Source organism: Nilaparvata lugens, chromosome 3 (genome assembly GCF_014356525.2).
Source record: "Nilaparvata lugens isolate BPH chromosome 3, ASM1435652v1, whole genome shotgun sequence".
Classification (NCBI taxonomy): Eukaryota; Metazoa; Arthropoda; class Insecta; order Hemiptera; family Delphacidae; genus Nilaparvata; species Nilaparvata lugens.
The window spans coordinates 26,389,013-26,408,280 of NC_052506.1; the positions used below are offsets into that span (position 1 = coordinate 26,389,013).

The following is a 19,268-nucleotide window of genomic DNA, read 5'->3' on the forward strand; positions in this document are numbered from 1 at the left end:
AACAGTACAATATATTACATTCAAGCATCACAGCATATTCAACACTTATAGCATCTCACAAACTATAAAAAAACTAGGTTCAAATCTATGTGTTTAGTTGACAAATTGATTAATGCGCTTGTAACTTTTGACATCGATTACTGAGCTCAATGTTAATATGGATCTCCAGTACAGTGCTTGATAACAATCCAAATACAGCATAATTTCATTTTTCAAGATAACCCTCACTATTTCTCCCACTGCTCATTCGGATGTTGAAGAATTATTATACAGTGTTAATAAGTTGGAGATTAAATTCTTCAGCATCTCTGAAAACTTTTGAAGGTTGCGGCAAACTTCAAAACTAGGAAACCTTTTACGCTCTTCCCACTCATTCTCCCATTTATGATACTTACTTAGTGTTTTGACCTTCCGAGAAACACATCTACAAGAGTAATAAGGTTTCAAATGTTATCTGCACAGTATAGCACAATGACTCTAGAATGGGAGATATGCCAAGTTCAGTTGTGGGAAGATACATCAAATTTTATATTTTGTACAGGAAGCTACGGGAAATACGAGTGCGTTTAAATCAGCTTGGTGAGATGTTGTTTACTGAAAAGAGTTTTGCGGTTTCCAGTAGGAAGATACATTTTGATCAAGGTAAATACTGAATTGAAATCTAAACTGTCCATGATAGTCGTTCAGGCCTACTTATAGTATGAGTACCGTATACTAATTTGGGATCAAAATGTATGTGTTTGAAACTGCTGAAGGGAGTTTCATAACCTCTTTAGGACTAGTATGCAATCAAAATTCGGGAATGGAATAGTTTAAGGGCTATAAGACTGTTTTTCGTTCCCAATCATTTTATGATAAAGTTCATTGTTGTTGAATGAAATGAATAAATATTATATTCATTTGAAAATGGATAGAACTTGTGGTAAGTTTATAATTTTACTACAGAATCTTATTTTGATCTGCTCATGTTCGAGTAGAGCACATTAGAGTTTTAAGTTTATTTAATCTAATTTTATTAAAAACGTTAACAATAGAAAAACGTTTGTCTATACTCGTAGCTCTACCGAAACTTCATCCGTTGTAAAGAGTTGTTCCGAGTATTTCGTTATTCCCAAAACCATACCCCCATTAGCCTGTGTCTCAGAAACCAGGCCTCCTATTGGCTGGATGGTGAAGCGTTTTGGATTGATTGGCTAAGATCTCGGACCGATCATTGGATGCTCTGGTATTAGATACAATTGCTTGTCTCCCTTGACTCTCCAGTTTTCCATATTGAATACTAGGTTTCAATTTTCAAAATTATAGTCATTATGTTACTATAAAGAGCTCTTGGGTTGTTGATGATACTCCCAAACATCTTAACAGGAATTTCTAGTTCGTTGAAGAACTATTTTCGTGTTAATATAGCTTGTATGATAATGTCAATTCCCAACTTACATGAGAATTGCGTTTTGAAAAACTAGAATAATTACCATACTATTGAAGATCCACATTACTGTGACACAAAACTTTACACAGAATATTATTCATTGTAGATGTAAGCTATTCGTCCTGGGATAGTCCTTGATTGGCAAAATTCGTGATTCACCTGATAATTAGAAGATAAACTGACATAATCCTAATCCTGAGTTTAACCGTGCTAGAAATGAATTTGGCAAGGTTTTTTCCTGCATTGACACACTCAAGGTCTCGAAAAAGTCAACGAAAAAAATAACACAGTTGTGAAGAATTGAGACGCGCAGTCGTGGGAGAAACTCGAAACCTTCAGGTTGAGTGATTCATTTCAAACTATTTGCATTGGTTGAATGGACAGTACTGATGTTGTCTATAAGGAATATACTGACAGTATGAAGTGAGTTTTAGTGTGGTGGGTGTATTGACAAGTCTTTTGTGGAGATTTGAATTACGCAACGATTCTGATAAAAAGTTCTGTTGTTAGCAGCTACTTTCAAACCAGATACGACTGTAATTAGTTACCGTACTCACTTCTTCAATGCATGAAACGTTATTCGGTCATTGGCCGACGTTCTTGGATTTTCACGTGAAAGAACTATCCCAATTGGATTTAAGAAAAAAATGTAAAAAGCGCCCAGCATGTTTCAAATTGTTTCCTTTCAATCTGACTTGTTAGAATATTACATCACTCCATTGTCTTCTCTGATAAGACTCACCATAATCAGATGATTAGCCTGTATGTGAAACTGTCTGATCGTTTTATTTTTAATTTATTCACATATCAGTCAAAATAGAACATTAGCAGCAAGTAAGTTACAGAAGCAGTAGCTGTATTTTGTTCCAAACTTCGCTACCATCAAAATGAAGGTACAGTACTAATGAATCCTGAAGTGACTTGCCGTCATACTGTACTTGAAGTCATGAATCCTTCTGAAGAATTCAACTTGATCAATTGAAAAATTGATCAGCTTCTATCTGTACAATTGGCAATTCAACAGCATCGATTCTCACAATAAAATAACAATAATGATTATTATTATATTAGTCAATGATTTTTGTTTGGGGTAGCTTATAACATAATATATAGAATATAGGTAGCTTATTGCAATAGTATTCTATCAGAATACAATATGAACTTGGTACTTGGATGCGTAAGTTACTGCAACAGGCTGAATTAAAAGTAAGCTACAAAGAATAATTTTTGGAAGAATTTGTAATCGTAATTGACTCGGAGTAGAGACACAGCCTGTATTTGTCAGTAAAGTGACAGTGAACTTAGGTGAGAGATATCTTCCAAGAGCTGAGTTTGCTTCTTGAGTTGAAGTCTCTCACTGGAGAACCTCTGAAGGAGATGCTTAATGAATATTTCTTCCAATGATTCTCTATCAAAGCAGAACAACTATCAAAAGGGGAATCAGACTGTGACTCGAGTCGAAAAAACCAATCGTGGACAATCTAAACGGCTGTTAGAATCAAAATTATTGCAGCAGTTCTCTCCAGTGGCATAGCTCGGTTGACAGACGATGCTTCCTTCAGTTCAATCCAGTAGTCGTCATGATATCTTTATCTTAGATACCAACATCCTAATATTGCACTTGTTCTCAGAAATATTTAGATTGGACTCATAACTTACCATTTAAAAATCTCTAGTAGAAGATGAAGAAGATGAAATATTCATCAGTCATTGAAGTGCAGATACCAGAATGTAATGATGTATTCAGATGTATCAAGTATCTGATTCAGCATTTGGGTCGTATTTATGAACGAATCTTCAGATAGATTTTAGGCAAGCTCGTTTTGGGAACTAATCAAAAACGATACTATAGAATACTAAACGTTCTGATTGAATCCTATTGTTGTTGCTTGACAACCAAAACGTGCTTGGCTGAGAAGATTCTCAATAGCGCTCAAAGGTTCTCAAAAACACAGCCCTCGATTGTTGAAGTTCAAGGAAAAGTCATTTAATTTTTTGGTCGATTGAACGACTTGTATTGTTTTCCTCAGGAGGCTGGGTGATTAATGAGTTACGTTACATTTGCACTTAATGACACTCAATATGTTGGGCATTTCAACAATAACTAATAATTATTCATCATTTTTCAGCTTAGGTATCAGCTCTCTTTCTTAATTCAACTCTCTTCAAGTCGCCCTATTCTCAAGAAGAATGAAAATACGAATAAAGTCAATGTGGATGAAGATAAACTCATGATAAAAGTTATACGTTTTGAAACACCTCAAAATATTTCAAATATTATATAAAGGCAGCAGCCTAGAGTTTTAACAAAGTTTTTTTTACTGATATTAACCGATGTTCATAATTGCCTTTTGTTGTTGAAGGACTTTAATCGATTGTCGATATATCAATTATTATCGATTGTGGACATAGGCACGAGGCGTCAATATGGAAGATTCATCCATTATTCGTGATTGATATGCTATTTATGAGGGAGTGACTTGCAATAATCAAGCACTTATCTGCTCATTTCTTTTTTCCGTTCATTTTCATTGGTTCTTTTTGAAGCGTATCTCTCCGACACGAATTTTGAATATTTGAAGCCTTAATATTTCATTTTTCACAAACAATTGTCTTCAAAACACCAATTTTATGATCATAGTTTTAACAGAACCTAAAGCTCATTTTTTACCAGCCACGATTGTATTCTGAAGTCTGATTATAAATCGAATAGAAACATCGATTTGAGTGTACATTAGATTGCAATAAAACTGAACTTAGATGAAGATCAGGAAGAAAATTAGCGATGTTTTCACTTTTATATAGCGGCTTCACTTTAATATTTCAAAATTCTGTCACAGGCTGCAGATTTTCCATCAGGAAGACTCAGTAGTCAGTATTGTGAACTACTTTATTCATTCACGCTCTGTTTATCACAGCATTATTACCAAACTAAGTTTTATTACCATATTATAGAAATTAATTACTATTATCTATCAAGATCGTTGTTGGAGGCTTGTGATTCCGTTATTCTCAGACACTGATAATTAACAAGTAGCCTATTCAAAATAGGGGAAGTAGTTGGACATTTTCAATTCCAAAAACTGTTTGAGAATACATTTCTAGCAACCACAATATTTTTCTGGGTCACCAGTTCGTATGAGTGATTATGTACTCTAAGAAATTGAGAACTAAATTCTATCATCAAGAAATCGGGGAATAATTGACAAAGTAATTATCGTTACGCTTTGAAATCTCTATCAATTTGAGATAGCTCAATCTCATGAAACCTAGCTTATGAGCCTTCTTTGTGTTGCTCTGTACACTTTTACCAAGTCGAATTTCCTCAACCTCAATAATAATTTCATTTTAACCAACATTTCCTCTTCTATCGAATGAACAATATTTTTTAATCCTCAACCGTACATAAGAGGAAAAAATCGAGCTAATGGTGCCACCATGGAAACTTGAAAAAACATGTCAGAAACATACAAACTGGTCTAATGCAAGTGAAAGGCGAGTAATGAGTTCCTTCAAATTGTATCCTTGAACAAAGTTTACACATCTGGAGGACAGGCTACTATTATCTCGAGTCTGAGTAATAGTCGGTATAGAATAATAAAGTAAGGGCACTTACAACAAATTCTGGCATTTTAAAACACTCTCAGAGACTCAATTCAGAAGTTAGGCCTACACACTCTTTGTTTTTCAAAGAACAATTCTTTTTGGGAGATTCTCAGAGGCCTGCCAGCATTGGATATTCATACAGGAAGCTGGTTGTACGTTTCAAATGTTCCAAAACCTCCTCTGATTTGTAAAATTGATTTCCTTCGCAAATAGATTATGATATTTTTCCAATTTCAAGTCGTAAAACAGAAGGTAAGTTATTTGCTGATATTTCAGACTTTGGTAAATAGGAATGGCAGATTTGTCTCATTACTCAAATAAAATGATACGATATTTCTAGCCTCAGATCAAATAGGAGGAAACGACCAGATCCCAAAATATCAATAAATAATTTTTCATACATTTATATTAGATGAGAAATCAACAGAGACCATTGAAGGATATTTATTGATATCCTTATATTGATATACTGTATTGAGTAGTATTACGAAATTGTTTTCTTGGATTTTCTTAGAATAATATCCAATTCAATTTTATGTATTATCTGTGATATACTACCAACTTGCTCATTTTCTATAATTATATCCTCTATTGAATTCATAGTCAGATGGTCAAAGAAACATACAAACTGGTGTAGTTCAAGTGAAAGGCTAATAATGAGTTTCTTCAATTTGGTTCAGGTTTTCAAATATAAATTAATATATTCTTCTCACAGCTTTGATGAAATTATTAATGGATTCCAAGGATGGAATGTTGGAGGAAACGTGATCAGTCATTTACGAAAATCTATTACATGTGACAAGACATGCTTGTTGACCTATTAAGTGTTTATTTGTGATCTATCACACTAGCCATTGCAAACGTCTCGCAATTTGGAAGTTACAAGAGCAAGGACATGCCTGTTTTATTGGTAGTTGATAACTAGGAAATAAAATTTGCGGTCAATTGCTAATCGAGATGACGATGATTGGTTTCTACAAGCAGTTAAATCAGGCCACATTTCTCTGACAACTTTTGTCTTCCAGAATAGAGTTGAGCTGTAACTCTTGATTGATATCTGATATTTCTAGCTCCATGTCAAATCAAGATGGATTTCATATGGATACATTTGATAACTTACGAGAGGCAGTCTGATTCGCTTATCAGTGATAAACCTCTGCATACATTACGGTAATGTCATTATCAATGTATTTAACACAAATTTCAATTTTTTACTTATTTCCATAAATCAGAAATTGATAAACGTTTTCAAAATGTCAAAAAGATTCATCCGTCATAGTTCAGATACTTGAAAGTATGATTTTCCTCTTGTTCGTAGTAGGCCTACCTTTCTGTTTAAATGCATATCAATACTCTCGGGAGAGAACTGTTCAGCGCATCCGTGTTATCATGTTGTTTGTGTTGTATTCCAGTTATTAAATATGATGTTATTAGTTGGTTATAAGTTATTGATATTATATGATTTGTGGACCATTAAAAAATCGAATAGTTAACTTTCCAAAGAATGCTTTCTAAGATCTTTGAATTATTTTTGAGATATATTCGACCAGCAAGCCTCATCTCTCCGCTCCTATTTTTATTGATTGAATTTGACCTACCACAAACTCTTGTCTGGTTCAATTTTGTATTGCCCCACTTCAACAAAGGAATACAATTAAGGCTATACAGTCAATGACCTTTGATGACAATATTCGCTATTGAGAATACAGCAAGTCATCTTGATCCCGTAACTCACTAAACGTAGGTAGTAATAGTTCAATCACTACTTAATCACTTAATCATAAGCCAATATTATTAAATCCATGATAAATAGCTATCATTTATTCACAATGGATTGGTATGATCTATCGATAAATTTTTGTATTTGAAACAACCCTACTGATGTTAATTCAGAGTTTATTTTATCAACCTACAGCACCCGATCTCTTCCAGTTCTTTCCAGTTATGATACCCAACCCATGACTGCTATATTAAACCACGAACAGGATCAAAATTGTTCTACGATTTTATATCACGTCACTCAAATAATCTCTAATCATTTTTTTGTGTTTATGACTCAACTACATAATCTGATCTCTATTAATCGACTAATAAACTGTAGTTGTTAATCTATAATACAGCCGGTTAAAAGGTTTTTACCCTCGCTATGATTGTAATGGAGAAGGCACCCAAATTGCGATTCCGTAACCACAGATAATTAAAAAAATTGTAGATGGCAACAATGTAACCAATATCGGGCCTGTAGGGTGGGATTAGGCTTCAAGGTCACATGGGTTTTGCGATGTTTAGGTGACTGTGAAATTTGGTACTTTGGTTTCAAGTTACTCGAGTTATGAAACTGTGGACATCTTGAAATCAAGTTGAAATTAATAGTGAAATTTGTTGCTATGAAAGGTGGCAAAAGTTCTGAAAACCTCAAAGTATATCTATACAAAAAACATCATACTTGTTTTCGATATTTTTCAAAACCTTGAAAAAAGGAATAAAAATTCTTCCTGTGTAGAATTCGCAATTTCCGCAATTGAAAATTAATTTTCATAAGGCTATCACTATTTTTGCCAATCAATCAAGACATGGGCGTTCACAATGATTTGTAGTAATCCTGAAGTGATAGATCAATAATTTCAACTCAATGCTTACTTTCAGGATATCCTTAAGATCTAAGATTATTTATCAAGTACTTTGAGTAGATATGGAATTATTACAATAGTCACTATTTTCCCATGAACAATATTTCCAGTAGAAATCCAATTATTTTACAATTAAACTCCAACCAGAGAGACAAATTCAATTCTTGAGAAACACGGATTACACAATGCAAAACTGGAATATTGGTAAATGTCAATTTCTTCGTCAGCTGATTGATCTAACACGTCATACAACGGCTACCAACGCCTTCTCATTGACTGATGCCATTAGGTCGAACTCTATTTTGTTCAATGATTTGAATAATCATTCAGAAGCTGTTCGAGTTCGAATTTGTGAAATACTATATGAGTGCGATACCGATTAGCAGTTTGAGTCTTCTTAATAATAATATTACTAACATTATTTAATCTTGAATAATTTGAACAAAGAAAGAAAATAATAATTGTTAGAACTATGCTTATTAGCAATTATCAGTAGGACTCCTTCCATAAAACGTCTCGTAACTTGATGTCTAAACCACTTATTCAAACGTCTTGTGAAAAATCTGAATATTTTATTTCTTTGGAAAGCTACCATACATCTCCTATGAGGCCAAACTTTGAAAGCACAATAATTCCAAATGTTCACTTTCTTGCTAAGGGCTACTTGTATGTAAAAAAATTGAAAATCAAACTACCCTACAAAAATCCATTTCAACACTTGAGAATGACGTCAAAATTCAAAACAAGTAGAGTAAAAACAGAAAATAAATGTTGAAAGGGTACTTTGATTTTCCAATTTTTACACTAGGCCTACCTACCTATTTCAAAGTATGAGTAATACTTCGAAATAGTAAATTTTCCATAATAATATGAAAAATACTTTTTACTTTACAGGTGAAAGTCGATGAACTGTTACCATGTTGCCAATGAATTTATTTAAACAAATTGTGTATAAATTTTTGAACAAGCTCCATTGAGTGCGGATTGTCAACAAAATAAAGACCAGGTTTTCTCAGTTTCAGCAGCTTTTAGCAGAGTCTGTGCAGTCGCACAAAATATAAACCTTCTTCTCATTTTCTTTGTTCGAAAAAATACGTTGGAACTCTGTGGTTAGCGGTGAAGAGCAGGTGAACGATCGGGATTCACTTTGAATGTCAGCATCCCGTATGCATAACATCAATGCTTACCATTCAAACAATGCTGAAAGTTTGAAGTGAATCTCACCAAAGTTGGTTGTAATGAGGGTCTTCAGGCTGTAGTCGTCTATACACATTCACACAGTTTATTATTATATTATTGCTACTACGCACAGTAGATCATATTCAATGGATTCTCATTCTTCGCAATTCCAAAAAAGAAGGCTGGCACAACTTTGAATCAATACTATCATTAACTTAAATAATATCCACTAATCCAACAGCAACTAACTGCAGTACTACAGCAACAGGAACTTTGAAAATCTAGTGTCATAAAAAGTATACAACTGCCATGTAATCAACCATAATTGGAAATGTGATTGAAAGCACAATTGAACCACATTAAAAATGTAATTAATATTGCATTAATTTCTGGAGAGGTACAGATGAGAGACTTTACACATAGCCTACAAATGTACATCATCCTGATGTATTTTTTCATCTGAAACATGAGTTGCATGTGAAATTCGTGACCGTTACAAACTTCAAAAAAAATTTAAATGGAAACTCTTCAAGTGGAGCGCACTTTTCATAGTGGACCATTTTCGTTCTGCATTGAGTAGCAATGATAGCCTAGTTTGTTGTTACGTCAGCGGTGGTCAGTTGGCCTGGGAAAGTTCTAAAAGATTGATTATACTTCCTGCACTAAATGAAGCCGCGTTGAATAATATCAGAGCAAGCTGCGCCAATAAAGCCTCCATTTATTGATTCACATGCTTCTAGTTCAATGATAAGAGAACAATGGAAATTGTGATGATGAATCAATCGAATACATGCTATCTATAGTGATATTGTGATGAGACTAATTAGTTTCAATTTCAACATGGACTCATTCAGCTACTATGTACTATCTCACTCAACTTGTACAATGAACAATAGGATATGATATTAGATTCACTTATGAATATATATTGTGTTACAATGTCATGTAATGATTGTGACCAAAATTTGAAAATTATTAACAAATGATAAATAATTGTGGCTACAAAGAGGCTAATTCAAAAGTTATATTAGCTTGATCAAGAAAGGTCAATATTTAAATCACGGATCCGAAAATTTTACTAATAATTGGATATAATGATAACCCATACTGGAGTTTGACAATAGCTTTATCAATGCAAAGTAAATGGCCTCTAATACTATCAGCTGACTCAAGATATTTGATCTCGATTGGTGAAAACGGGCATAGTTATTTGATTGTTGATTTGTTGAAAACTATCTCTCAATAATATATTGTGTTTTTAACACATTTTAAAATGGCGTTGAAACCTACAAGAACGAAGCGATCAAGAGAATCATCATCTGACGTTGTTTTCTAAAATGATTGAATTAATTGATGATAGTTTCCATCTAATCACCAAACAAACTTTGTTTGTCTACAAACATACCTGTGTCGAGAAATTCTATATTCTTACATTTGATATTCGAACTGATTCTTCATGGTTAAAGAGCCTTTTGTTGCTAAAAAAAATTAATAGAAGCCTAACAGTAATGTGAAGTTATCGTTATTCGTGGCTGAATTGAGATGATATTATCTCAGCTGTTTTTAGTTCCCCAACAATATTAGTCCATTATGCTTCCTACGGTTTTGTCCGTGAATCTAAAAGTACAGTATCTGTTATATTTCAGTAAGAAGTGATATTTTTTTCAATTCTTGGCGAATAATAATATAGATAGCCTATGTAGACAGAACCATATATAAATTATATTATCTATCTTCTCAGACAACTAACTGTGAGCTGTAAGATGAATCAAACGGGTTTCAGATTTGAGGCAGGCGAAAACTTCCAAGGGGATTGAAATAGATCTCAGCACATTCTACTCAGATAAGAAATACAGCAATTTATATTTTGAAAACATTAGTTTTATTCTATTGAAGTGCCACTCACTAAATGAGAAAATAAATTATTGTTTCATCTATATTACCTCCCCAGTTTTACCTTGGATGCCATCTTTTGCACTTACTTGTTACCTCGAATGTCCTTGCAAAAATAAATCTATTCGCTAATATTAAAGCAACCAGCATGTTTAGAATAAATTCTATCAACCAATTGGTAGCTTGATATGATTTTTATTTTCTAACATATTGAGAGTCACTACTGTAAATCAAAACTGTACTTATAATAAGAGGAGGTATACTGAGCTCTACCTACCTATTCCAAGTTCAATTCTGAACGAGTTGCCGGAGCCCTGCAATTATTATACTGTGGGGAGATTAAATTGCTATGGATTGACAACGAGCGAGTCGAAAATATGGATGGAGAATGATTATTATCGGTCAAGTAAACAGGATGTACTTGCCGCGACTAAGAAGTAATTTGGCAAAAATGATTGCGAATTATACAGGAAATTGAAATCACTCTTCACCTGTGACGCAGAGTACTCCTATTTTGACTCATTATGGTACAGCTGAGATCCTATTCACTGATTTTTGCAGAGAAAACTGAACACTATTTCCATAATCACCGTACACAACATTAGTGATTGCTAGACGATACTGTATTGCATTCTATTGTAGTCCTATCAAGTAGCCTTCCTGAAAACCAGTGCTTCAATAGTCAGAGGGTTCCATCAACTAGATTATTTTACCATAGTAGGTAGTATACGTAGAAAGTATAGTATCACCATAGTATTCATGGTAGATGTAAACTATGTATAATGGAAGTGGGATAAAAATATGTAAATTCGAAAGAAATTACTACCGAAACATCGAAGAAATGATAATATTTCAATGTTCAGTTAAGCTTTATAGGAAGTATGGAAAGTATTTGGAAAGTATAGATTCAGAATGTGTACTAATACATTATGATTCATAATAGATGTGAACTACGTGTAATTTGAGTGAGATGGAAATATTCCTATGATGCATTGAAAGAACTACTACCAAATCAAAGAAGAATTGTTTTGAATGTCAGTTGAGCTTTATCAACACTCGTGAATTAAACTCTATTCCTCGCAGAAGCTTCAATGTATCTGTTGCTAATTTGTCCTATGAAACAAAATGTAAATGAATAGAAGTCGAAGAACTGGGTGCATTGTTTAGTCAGCTACAAAACATCACATGATTTGAGTTTGAGCCTGGATCATCTTCAATAATCCGTGATTCATCAACGAGATTCTGCATCTTGAGTTAATCAACAACGAGAGATTGCGTTGATTCAATTCAATTAGGATGGAAATTCTGCAATAGTTTTGCAAGGATCAGCCGTCTTGAGTCACAAGATGCAATTGTTTCAATTGGATTGTATCCATTGTTTCTGCGATCTCTTTTAATGGAGGTAGAATATTATTGATTTATTGTTAATGGTAGCACAATTCTGTCACAGTAGCCTACTATTGATCATAGCGATGAGGCAAAAAATATTCCACTTGATTACATAGCAAACTTTTATTCTTCACTGAATAGTTCAAACTGGTTGGTTTATATTGAGGGTACACTGTGAAAATAGTTTCAACATAACACTGTATGAAGTGATAAAAACATTATTATCTCCATGATGAGTTGAGCTCCAATACGTGTTAATCGAAACTCAAGTGGTGTATTTTCGAGAGTTTTAACGATGGTATAGTTGCTTCGTTGAGTACTCATATAATACTTTGATAGTAATAATAATTATCGTCTCATTCACTGGCTGTATTTATAGTAGGTTTGATAACATACATCTGATAAGAGTCACTCCCTTTGTGACCAACTTCTTCCGGTGACTGATTGATTTCCACATGAATCTTTTAGAAACATTGTCACTTTTCAAGCTTTCAATCTAAGATCCTGCTAAGATTAATATCAGTAGAATATAAATACATTTTCACAACGATTTATGGAACAATGGAAACTTTTCTTTTGTGGAGAATTGTCCGAATAGTTTTCCATTAATCAGCAAACTTCAAACAATTTGAATAGATGAGTTTACGTCAACAATCGAATCACAAATTCAACTAAAAGTATCGAAATGTATTTAAACACAGCATCCACAAAACTCAAAATTAGTCAAATATGTTCTCATGATTTTTGACAAAAACGATCAGTTGGACTAGTTGGACCAATCGGTAATCACTGGAATATGAATTTCGGTAATATTGTATGAAATTGAAATATTTGTTGAAGGAATGCTAGTTTTCTGATGCTTATACAGTTGGGCGTTCATCCAATACTCCAGTCGTTCACATGAATAGTCAATCGAAACTTTATATGGATATGATAGTATCCGTCGATACAGTACTCACAAGAATCTCATCGATCATTGATGTATTACAGCGTCAAGTTATAACTAAAAAGTAATACTCAGTACTGATCTAGGCCTACTATTATGTTTGGCCTATCTTTATTTTATTTGTTCTCTCGAATCCTAACAGTATGTTATCCCTCGAATGTTATTAGCTTAATAAATATTGTATTTTACCTCAATAATAGAGTTAACAAAAGTAACGCGTTTCATTTGAAAATTCTCAATCATTGAATAATATGATTAATTTGAATAATAATGATCATTATTATAAGAAAAATCTCAATTTTCGAGAGAAAAACATATCTTAACTTTTTTCTTCAATGTACAGCAATAACTGACTGGAGTCATTTTTACACAATTGAATCAACATTGAATGAGTTTGAGAGAATCCAACATCATTTTGTCCAATCAATATTGGAAAGACTTGAATTAAAAAGTTTGATGGACTTTCTCTCTTCATTACAAACTCCTTTTTTCTAAGTCTATGATTGTGTAAAAACAATTTTAGCCTATACTTTTGGATTTGAAAAAACTAGTTTTCAGTTGATCGATGGTAGGCCTAGAGTTTGGAAATAATTTAATAAGAGGATAATAAAAATATGCATTGATTAGTTTACCAGATATCCTGAGGTCGGCAATATCCGAAATGCGTTGGAGTTTGTGTTCCACAGCCATCCTCAACGGTTGTTATCAACACGCGACTGAAGACTGAAGACTGAGCGCCGAACGGCGAACGCTCGTTCAAACCTACGCGGCTTCATTTCCACGCATGCGCACAACGCAGATGATTGAATGACCTTGACTCTTGCCACCACAAATCATCAGCGACATCATCGCGACATCATCTCTTTCTCACTCTCTCTCGTTTTCGCAGAAGCAGAACGCTTTGGAAAAATAATTATCGCCATTGAAAAGCCAGACTTGTGAAATGCCATCACATCCTTGGAGTTGATCTCAGACAGGCTACTTCTGAGTATTTGCCCTGTCCAAACTGATAAAATAAAAGCAGGAAAGTGAATGCAAGTGCAGAATTTATGTCCACATCCTTGAAGGGCATCGCTGATAGACTACTCAGAGAAGACAAATAAAATGAGCAAAAATAAGAGCGCCGACAGGCTACTGGATATTTGCTCAGGGGACAAATAAAATGACCAAAAAAATAAGAGAGTGGAACTCCAGAATACACCTGGACATACTTAAGGTGGAGACAGGAATCCAAGTTATACGGTCAAAATTGAAAAAATAAAATAAAGAACATCTTTCTTTTCAACTTTGAAATCAAAACTGAAACTGCGATGGTTTTTTCCTCATCTGTATTTTCTGAGGATGAGGATTTGTGTACGTCTAAAGGCTTGTACGTGGGTAGAGTTACAGAATGTCAATATACAAAGATTGGCTAATGATTGAGAAAATTTTTCAAATAATATTCAATAGACTGGAAATATATTATAAATTATCCTTCTTTGTTGATGATGATGCTCATATGAACTCTTAGGCTAGTGCGTGGATACAGTTTATATCATTTCAAATTAAAAACTGAGTGAGTTACTAGCTGCTATTTGTGCATTCTTCTTGATAAAAAATTATAGATGATTAAAAATATAATAGAAGAGAACTAGGGTAGAGAATAGACCATTTCAAATTTCATTCCTGTCATTCTATCTACTATGAGTGAATATTATTTTCGCAGTCTAAAACTTCAGATGAGGGATAAGTATCACGCCTAACTCCTAGCAATTGACATTATTCTACTGACTTCATGAGTTGTCAATACGCTGAGCGGAAGACTGCAGGAAATTTAGTAGCACTTATTTGAGTTCTCATTTATTCAATCAATTTTTAATTTTCGGATGAAATTTTTTTAAGTTAGTCAATATTTTACAATTTGAAATGTTATAGTAATATTATTACTTAATTTGATTTTCGATCTTACTAATCTCAAAATTTCTTGTTTGTAGGTAAGTGTTTGCTCAGAAAATTAGACTCATAAAGTGGAAACATAACCTTCTTCCTGGACTAGTATATACATAAAAATTCGGGGAAGGAACAGTTTTGGGCTGAGCCTGTCGTTTCTAAATCATTTTTATGAATTGTGTAAATTTAATCAATAAGTGAATTATGAACTGTAGTATTTTCTTATAGTGAAGTTTCCTTTCATGTAATTCTTCCATGTTACCATATCATAGAATTGAGTTAAATTGTATAAATCAGGAATAATTAATTAAATGAAGAATTGAGAAGAACAAGTTAAAATCGTCATTTATTATGACCTCAAAGATAGAATATGGCGAGCTAACTTCATCATTCAAACTATACGCTTCTTTATGATTATTCAAGTACGGTAGACTGTAGGACGATGGCAATTTCAATCAGTTCAATAAGGAAACAAACGCTATTTAATGCGATTCTGCTTTGTTGTGTAGCAATAAACAAGTAGCACTACCACAGATAGAACTGTAGCATTCTACTCGTGAGATAGTTTTCTGTAAAGAATTGTATGAAGTCATTCTCATTCCAGGTAGCTGCCTCGTTGAGGTTGAAATCTACTATTGCTTCCTGTTATATTTTTAAAAATTAATTCACGTACTTTTACATACTGAACAACGAATCGTCGTTTTTCCAGATTTAAGATTAGAATGCTGGAATTTCTAGACATAAATCTTCTCGGTCGTGGTCATTCCAAATAACTAGACGTAAATCACATCTAGAATGAACTAGCTAGAAAATCAATTCAATTCGATGATTTTATTTCTTCTGTACACGTAGTATTTCAAGGTTACATTACTTTGTACATGCAGAATGATTTAGAGAAATCAAACTGTATAATCAACCAGCTAACTAATCAAATAGTCTACTTATCAACCAAATAATTTTGACTTATCTGTGGCTTCAAAAAAATGTACACAAATGTTAAAAATTCATTTGCTGTTCTACAAACCTGCAATCTTGGAGATAAGAGAGCTACGACTATTTTGTCTGAATTGAATATCAATAATTTGAATGTCAAATATGCTCAAAATTGAGGTCAGTAGTGACAATGCAACTCAACTTTCAAATCACCAAATGTGTTCAAAGTCAATGTATGACTTACGTCTACTCAAGGTGTATAGATGTGTATATAGACTCACCTATATAGATGAAGGGGCTGGGTAGGCTACCCCCATAGCAGCAAAAATCATTGCTCTGCGCTATGATTTTGCATACTCGGATTGGAAAATCAAGTAGGCCTACTGCTCTCATTACCACTTCAAGGGTACGAACAGAACGGCCAAGTAGATTTTCAGCTTTCAGTGTAGGTCGCGATCGACTCTCATGTAACATACACACATTTGAGTTCTCATTTGATCAATCAGTTTTTAATTTTCAGATCGAAATTTTTCAAGTCAATATTTTACAATATTTAAAGAGTTCAGTGGAAGAAATTTTGTTAGAAATAAAGCATAGGAGTAAACAGTACGTTATAGGTGGGGTTGCGTTTGGGCGTAAACTTCCGCAGTCGTCGACATCAGGCATTGTTGTCTGAAGACATTCATATTGTTCAAATTATTTCGAGTGTGCTAAAACAGCTGATCCAATAACTTTTCGTTATTTGTGTTTATTATCCAAGAACCAAAACATTTCGAATAATACCAACATATTGCCATTTTGAATTATAAACTTAATGTCTCGCAATAAAATATAATTGAACATAATTTAGACAAATCGAAGTCTACCCAATCTAAGATTGGGTCGATGACCGATTAAGTCTCGATGACCGTTCAGCAAGATGACATTCAAATGTTTTTGTCATTAGCACAAAGTATATAGTGGTGGTGCTTAGTATTTTGCATTAGTGCAATTAGTATTATAGTGGTATCGATCGAAACCGAAATCTACACCGCGACTCCCTGGTTCTGTTCGCACCTCTTCTTCTCACTAATGCTTGTGGATTCATGTTTGGAAGGTTCAGAAAAAACCTTATGAATTTGAGATAATAGTCGAGTAAAAAATACACGTGAGAGAAATGCGTCTCTATCTCTTCCAAGCCAATGTGTTATACTGGCATTAGTGGAAAAACTAGATCCTGGCATATCATACCAAGTTTCTTAATGAAGGAGCAAAAACTCCATACCTGGACAGAATAATAAATTGATAAAAGTTATTTTATCATAGATTATACAGAGTTGGAACAAAACCAACCCCTTCTCTTGCAACTACATTGTCTATAAAATCAACAAATCTTTTGAGGTTGATGATAAAGAATTATTTTAATTACAGGAAGTTTTTGAAATATGAATATTTCAGAAGAATAAGTGATGATTGGCAGTTAGAAATATGTTCACAATGGAATGGAAAGTGACTACCAATCCAAACCGTGTTTATTTTGTCACATAGGTATTTATTTTTTGACACTAAAGCTCCGTTATACCAAAGCTATTAACAAAATGTTAATAACTTATTCTTTTAGATTTAACATAACTTATCATACACATGATGAACAAAAATATGTTTGTCAAGTTCCGTTCAATCTAATAGAATCTATAAGGATGGAGAAATAAACATTTTGTGAATAACTTTGGTGTAAACGCAGCTTTGGTTTATTATATTTACAGAGAGTATGGAATGTAAATGTAGAATTACATTCTATACTGTCCGGTCGAAGGGACTTTTATTCACTCCAACTGCCAGCAGAAAATAACAAAACCCAAGAAAACACTAGAATTACGTCAACAATGCAATTCAACGTCATTGGGATCTGTGAGACGTGGAATCAACCAGTTCTAGAGCCGGAACATAGCAGTCGATCTTACAACAAAAGAAGAAAAAATCGGCCGGTTTTTCCGTTTCGAAAATGGTGCAACGTGCATTACGAGTTGCGAAATGTCTGAGTACAATCAAGCATTCATTGAATACCACCGCTGAGTACATTTCCTTCAATAACCAAGACAAACGATAGGCCTACAGTAAATCTTTTCACTCTCAACTGTCAGCATTGATAGTATGGATAATGCTCATAAGGAAAGCTAACAGATTAAAGTGTAGCTCTAATTGCCAATTGAACAACTTGATAACCTTACTCTTGTCCGAGAAATACCTACTAAGTTCAAGTATGAAGCTTATAGTTTGAAATAGAATCTTCATGGTTTTTAAACCTTTATTTTTGGTATCGTAACGAATTTGTAGTTTATTTGTTGAATTTTTAGTTTATTTTACAACTCCAGCCGTTTCTCGCATCTCATATGCCATTATTCCGAATATAATCAATCAATATTCCGAATTTTCCAGTCAACCTGGAAAAGATTTCTATTAATCATACAAGTATACGGGCGATCTACCTTTTCCTCTTTTTCCAGGTGGATCCATCCCATTTCAATCCTCTTGGGACACCTCTCGAAAATACAAATTCTCATTATAAAATTGATCTGTTCAGAGCAGAGAAAACTTATACGGTACTTACTTAAAACTGTTTTATCCTGTGTGACAAAGTTATCCGATGTATTAAATGTATTGGGATGCCCTATAGTTAGGTGTTAGGTCCACGTTATAATGGCAGTGTAGAAAGACACAGCGATTTTCTGCCTGCCACTGCCTTCTATTTCTGGAGATAGCTGATATCGATATTTCTAATGTAATATTAACTGTTTGTTCTTCTATCTATATATATATAAAAGCGAAATGGCACTCACTCACTGACTGACTGACTGACTCACTCACTCACTCACTCACTCGCAGAACTAAAAATCTACCAGACCAAAAACGTTCAAATTTGGTAGGTATGTTCAGTTGGCCCTTTAGAGGCGCACTAAGAAATCTTTTGGCGATATTTAAACTCTAAGGGTCGTTTTTAAGGGTTTAAAGTTCTTTTAGCATCTGTATTCTTCTTATTCCAATATCTTAAAATTATAATTGAAATGTCCATACCATATGCTAATGATCTATAAACTAGAGAGAGAGCCTCTTCGAAACAGTTGTTCTGGTAACTAAATTAAAAATTTTGTCAGGTTGGCATTAAGTTGAGTTGACTTTGTTAGGTTGGCACCAATTTGAAGATTGAAATGCATTTATCCAGGACCTCCTAAATACCAATTTATCCAATTAGCCAAAATTAGCGTTTTCTCAGTTTTTCTGCGTTTCCTCACCTTTTTCAATAATAATTGATGGAAATATATTTAAAAAATTCAGTACACAGGTTTAACTGAGG

General features: G+C 33.6%; 1 protein-coding gene across 1 annotated transcript in view; it reads right to left on the reverse strand.

Annotated features, from left to right (window-relative positions):
• Nucleotides 1-13,855, reverse strand: part of LOC111047547 (clavesin-2) — a 42,961-nt gene extending 29,106 nt beyond the window's left edge. Inside the window, exon 1 of the mRNA XM_039422751.1 lies at nucleotides 13,705-13,855. Within this exon, the coding sequence (XP_039278685.1) occupies nucleotides 13,705-13,762 (58 nt within the window). The 5' untranslated portion in view covers nucleotides 13,763-13,855. The remainder of the gene's footprint in view (nucleotides 1-13,704) is intronic.
• Nucleotides 13,856-19,268: the final 5,413 nt, after the last annotated feature.